The following is a 6,000-nucleotide window of genomic DNA, read 5'->3' on the forward strand; positions in this document are numbered from 1 at the left end:
GAGCTCTCTTTGTAGGGTCCATTTAATTATACATTGTCGACAAGATTCTCTCTATTATTTTGGGGGTGAGAGGGACTCTTTTGTCTTGATCCTTTAGATAAACATTCCAAGTGATTGTGTTTTATAGTGGGATATGAGTGGCTTAGGTAAATAAACAAAACACCTTGGCCCTTGGGTGTTTTTGAACAGTTTGACTAATTAAGACCATGTTTTGGGGCCACACCCATATAATTACATGATCAGCTGCTTCAAACTATGCATTAATAATTTAACGCCTTTACAAATCATACATGTTTTTCACGTAATTTCTCAAAACATAAGTTAAAATTACCGTGTTGGTAACTATATAAAATAAATTACCATACAGGGTAAAAGAAATTGTTACTTTAATTTATGGCAGTCAGCACCTAATTATTGATTAAAAGCTAGGTTAATCAACAAGTAAATATATATATTTATGGCAGAAATTGAGTAATAGCTACAAGTTTTTATCGGCATGAAACTTGTGTTTGCCAAACAGTCTTGCAATTTGAGAATTTTGGTCACTTTGCAAAAAATCTGGAAGAATATGCCAACCACTTATCTTTTCAGAAGAAGAAAAAAAGTGCATTTTAGAATAATTTTGAAACATATTTTGTACGTAACCATAAGACACAAGTAAGGGAATATTAACCCTAAAATCTTATTCCCAATATAAGTTGGGATCTTCCATTTTCTCATTGTATTTACCAAATCACAGAAATTAATAAAGGTTAACAAATGTTGTCTATCCTTATAGTAATTTATATTATGAATATGAATATATAGATACATTAAAAGAAGTATGATTTACTATATATATATATATATATGTATCTTTTTAAAGGTTGATCATATGAAACAACCTAACAAAACCCCAGACTGGTGATGCAATCTCTCGTATCAAATATGAAAAGCCACCTGTGGTGGCATTTACCAAGCCTTCATCTTTCTCCTTAAGAAAACACTCTCTCAAACAAGTCTCGAGTAAAAAAAGGACAAACTTCAAAAGGACCAGACACATGAATCAATTGTCTATGGCTTAAGTTAGGATTAGGAAAGCCTTGTCAGACAAAAAGAATACTGCAAAACAAAAGCGACTTTTGACAACAAACTTCTAAAACCTCAAAACAGTATCAAACGCACTAGCACAACAGAGGTTCAATGTAATAGAGCAAGTAAAGGAGAAGCTAAGCTTTATGATATCGGAATACTGCAGTGCTCATATTTCTTCCAATGGTTAAAACATGGATGATATATAATTGGAATTCTTGTACTGGTTTCGGAAGAAAACCAAAAAAAATAAACTTGATTCGATATTGAAGGAAAGCTAATCCTGCAAAATTTTCACAGCCTCTCTCATTTCTCAACATCCTTCTCCTTTTATGTATAATATAGTAATAGTGTATTGTAATTTTTATGATCGCCAACTCCTCCCATGTATACTTTATATCTGCAAAATTCATGGTGGATAAACACTCTATACATCATCTTTCCCAGGTTTGTGAATATGGCTTTTCCAGCTATAGCTTTCAGATTTTGCATCTTCATCATCTTCCATGCTGTCACCTCCCGGATTGGAGGTCCCCCCGGTGTTTGTGGCTAGCTGGAGAGGTCCTTGAGGAGAGCCAGACTGGGAACTGCTCCCCTTCGAGGATTCTCCGTACTGATCCTGGGACATCCACAAACCACTCCCCAAAACAACAACTGATTGATTCGCGGGACTGGTTGTGGAAGCTGGAAGTCTTCTCGTGTGAAGTCGGTATTTCTGGAAAAGTCACAGGAAAATTCTCCCGTCAAATATTCATCCATAAAAAACCTTCATATAACCATTAATCCTGGAAAATATTAAGACACCAAACATTCTCTTTTTTCCTTTCATGAGATCAAACCACCAAGAAAAAAATATATAAATCTAAGAACCAACCTGCAAATGACTCTTAACTTCATCATTGGTCAAGCCATCTACTTGCATAAGTTCTCTAATCTGCTTTGGAGTGGCCACTGCAAAAAGTTTAAGAATTTTGATTCAGAAACTTTGAAGTAAAATTATCAAAGAGTGAATTGCCATGGAAAAAGAACACTTCAATCCAATGATCCCAACAGAATCATACAGATATTACTTAGCCAGATTTGAATCTATACTTTCCACCTCTAAAAATATAACCAGACTGAGAGATAAATGAACCGAAAATCGCTACAAACAAGTGCTGTTTCTAGCAAATATAATCTTCCCATTGACCAAACTTCTAAATTCTCATCTAAGATGACTAGAACAATATATAATCCAACTCAAGACAGGGAAAAGAAGATCTAAGAACAACAAAATCCAAATTGTCACAATCTAAGTACATTACCAATGGAACATCATTTGCTCACCTTGAGAGCCTCCTAATTGCTGCAAGGCATTGACAAACCGGCGATGCAACTCAGGTGACCAGCACCTCCTTTGCTTCCTAGCAGTCTGTTGTTGTTGTTGTTGCTGCTGCTGCTGGTGATGGGACAGCGGCTGTGGTACAGAGCGAAAAGTGGACTGAGCATTGGGGGCAGAAGAAGAAACTGCTCTGCTACAACTTGTCCTAGACCCCGTAGAACATGATTCCTCTTTCAGATTCTTGATTCCAGGAGTCAAAAGCGTTAATCCATGAACTGGTATCTCCTCTTTCTCTTCTTTCCTCACTGCAAAACCCAAATTCATCTTGAATGGCATAAAGGCTGTTGCTGTTCCCCTGTTTTTACATCCTTGAGATGAATCTCCGTCCTTTCTCTGTTGCAAAACAAACAAATAATATTCAATTTTTAGCACTGTTATTTCATTATAGACTACAATTCTTTAGCTTAAATGTGGTTCAATCTTCTCTTTACTTTGAGGTACCTTAGAATCTAGTTTGTGACTAATGGAACTATAATCATCATCAGTGTTCCAAAGCTGAACAGAACTCATCCAGTTTTTCTTGTCCTTATTATTATTGCAGTTGTTGTTGTTAGAATCTTTTTCTTTTTTGTTGGTGATTAAGGCACCATCTTCTTCACTTTGATTATTCTCCTTCTTGTTCTTCAATGGAATGAACTCTTCTAAAACTGGTTCAACATTTCTTGACATACATTGCACTGACTCCTCTTTTAAAGCTACAATGGCTGCAATCAAACAGAAAATCAAATTTACATTTGATAGATTAATTAGAGTCCCAAAACAACAAAAACCCAAGTTATAGAACCGATCAGAAAACCAAAAACAAAGCTAAAGACAAACGTTTTTCAATTGAAACTCGCAACCGAGAGCTGGGTTTTTTTCTTTAAAAAAAAAAAGGGAAATCAAAAGAGAACCCATTAACAAGGGGGAAAAAAGGGGTGTGATTTATATGGATTGAAGAAACGAACCATCGTTGAGAAGGAGCATGCAAAGAGGAAGTTCACGTTTAAAAGCATCGATCTTTCTCATTTCTTCTTCCAATCTTTTAACAAAAGCATCGAGTTTTGAAACCTTGTCAGGAACGTTGCCGATTAGTGAAACCTCCTTGAGAAAAGTACTGATCGTTTTGGGTACAAAAGTGGGTCTAAAATCCAAGCTCAGTTCTGGGGGAACCGAACCCATTTCTTATCCTTCTGGGTTTTCCTCTCACAAGCCTACCCTTTTGCTTCCTACGGTTTATTTTTCCTTCTGATTCCTTTATGGTATCTGTTGAAGCTGAGAGAAAAGGAGGTGAAATGAGAAAGGAAGTGGCGAGATCTATGAATGAATATATAGAGAGAGGGTAAAGGGAGCTATTTCTTAATTAAATTGCTTTATTTATATATTTCGAAATAATGAGATGTACGTGAAGAGTGAGAGAGAAGTGATTGTTGTTTGGGGAGAGAGAAAATGAAGGAAAACAAAATTTGGGTTGCTTGGAGAGGGAGTCGGGTGAGAAAAGGGAAATGGAAATTAAGAAGGCCAAGATTCTGTTTGCGGTTTTTGAGTTATAATGTCACTTTCGCGTCGTCGCATATCCTATCTCTCACTCACTCTTTTCTCCGAGTTCACTCACCTTTCTTTTTTCCTAATTCTCTCTTTTAAGCCTTTTATTTCATTTTTTGCAATATATCTATATATATAGTCTTGAAGAGGTTAATTCTAGCTTTATTCCAAATCCCAAATTTAATTTTATTTTAAAATCAATTTATCTTATATTTTCTTCAAATTAATTATATAGATATAAAAATCATGTCTAAAACTAACCATAATCTCTTTAATTTCGTGGTTTAAGTCCCATTTTAAATATCAATTTCTTTCATTATTCTAAAATTTAATTTCTATATTTAATTTGGTTAAAAATATGTTATAAGTTTGTGTATTCTTTAAAAATTTGGAATCTAATCTATATACTTTTATTTTTAGGATTTAGTCCTTTGACTTTTAGATGTAAAATTCAAGTTCAACTATTAACATTGTTAAAATTATTTTGTTAATTATAAGTTCATTACTATGTCTCTTTTTAGTTACATGCTACCAAGTGAGTTTTTTTATTTCAAAATATAACATCAATAAATTTAACAAAAAATTAACAACGTTAACAACTAGATTTGAATTTTGAAATCTAAAATGTAGAAAAACTAAATTTTAAAAATAACGGTACATGGGCTAAATTTCAAAACTATACATGAATTTTGATTTAATATGCAATTACGTATATGAACTTTAATTTGGTGCAATTATACATGTGAAACTCTAATTGTGGTTCAAATGTATACTTGAAACTTTAATTTTGATTTAATCATACATATTTAAAGAAATAAATACATCAATTTATTTTTATATTGCATAGATATGATTATTTTATATATGCAATATATAAACATAAAATGATGTTATATCAATAATTATGTTAATAATTTACAAGAATCGGATCAAATCAAAGTTCATGTATATAATTGCACATTAAACCGTAGTTCATGTATATTTTGGTATTTATCTCCGTTTTAAAACTTTTAATTTCATTTCTAATCCGTCTGTAATCATTAAACTCGGCAAGTTAAAATCATTATTTTCAAATATCAATATGCTATTCTTACATAATACTCACGAAAAGGCACACCATATTAATTAATAAATTTAAAATTATCATTTGAGGCATAACTAAAATTTTAAAATTAAAAGGTATTAAAATTAAATGATCAAATTAGAAAATAATGACTAAATCTAAAATTACACATAATTTTACATATATATTGTCGAAACCATTTTCAAATCGTGGTGTTGGAAAATGGGAATCGATTTTAAAAATGAAAACGGGAGTCGCCACCAATCTTTTTTTAGGTGTGATTGGATCACCTTTAAAACATTTTGTTTTAAAATCATTAGTTTTGGTCCACGAAGTAAAAGAACGGGTTCGAATCGGTTACGTACGAGGAAGGATTAGCACCCTCGTAACGCCCAAAAATTGGTACCTAATTGATTATCAAATATCTTTAATGTCGAAAGAAAAAAAATTTAAGATGTAGTCCTCTTTAAAATATTTTAACTTTGAAAATTGGGATTCACTAGCGTCAAAGTATTAACATTAAGTTATCCCTTTTTGAAATTCCTATCTCAAGCAAAAAACGCTATATCCAATAAGTTAGGACATATTGCTTTGAAATTCCAAGATCTTGGCTTGCATTTAGAAAACCTTTAAAAAATTTAGAAGGGTGCCTAATTATTCAATTCAACGAGAAAAGTGGCAACCCAATAAGTTAGGGCACTACTTTCTCGAAATTTCCAAACACCAAGCATCGCCTTATTTGCAAAAAAATCTTATCTCGAGGTAATAAGATGTCATATCCAAGTGAGTTAGGACACAACACCTCAAATATCGAGAGTAAGTATTTTATTTAACACTCAGATTATGATTTAAAAGAATATGTCGTTATTTAGGTTAAACGTGAGAGAAAAAAATCGAAATCCAAGAAGTTAGGGAACGATTGTCTCGGATTACCAAATACGAAATATTTACTTTAGTGAAA

The 6,000-nt window shown here is 32.7% G+C and overlaps 1 protein-coding gene across 1 annotated transcript; it reads right to left on the minus strand.

Annotated features, from left to right (window-relative positions):
* Positions 1 to 1,214: 1,214 nt before the first annotated feature.
* On the minus strand, positions 1,215 to 4,099 carry LOC108476954 (transcription factor HHO6-like). Its single transcript, XM_017779340.2, has 5 exons — positions 3,400 to 4,099; positions 2,894 to 3,156; positions 2,398 to 2,785; positions 1,946 to 2,022; positions 1,215 to 1,786 (listed from the first exon to the last, which is right to left on the minus strand). Exons 1-5 carry the CDS (start codon positions 3,611 to 3,613, stop codon positions 1,499 to 1,501), a joined length of 1,230 nt encoding a protein of 409 aa, XP_017634829.1. The 5' UTR covers positions 3,614 to 4,099; the 3' UTR covers positions 1,215 to 1,498.
* Between the last annotated feature and the right edge of the window lie 1,901 nt (positions 4,100 to 6,000).

The sequence above is a fragment of the Gossypium arboreum genome, chromosome 12 (genome assembly GCF_025698485.1).
Source record: "Gossypium arboreum isolate Shixiya-1 chromosome 12, ASM2569848v2, whole genome shotgun sequence".
Classification (NCBI taxonomy): Eukaryota; Viridiplantae; Streptophyta; class Magnoliopsida; order Malvales; family Malvaceae; genus Gossypium; species Gossypium arboreum.

What these genes read in the sequence shown, in the direction of transcription:
- LOC108476954 (XM_017779340.2), bottom strand. Translation starts at nt 3,613, where the DNA reads ATGGGTTCGGTTCCCCCAGAACTGAGCTTGGATTTTAGACCCACTTTT. An exon ending in CATGCTCCTTCTCAACGATG is followed by an intron (nt 3,157 to 3,399) that starts GTTCGTTTCTTC and finishes GTTTGATTGCAG; the next exon opens with CCATTGTAGCTTTAAAAGAG. An exon ending in AAGTTAAGAGTCATTTGCAG is followed by an intron (nt 1,787 to 1,945) that starts GTTGGTTCTTAG and finishes TGACTTTTCCAG; the next exon opens with AAATACCGACTTCACACGAG.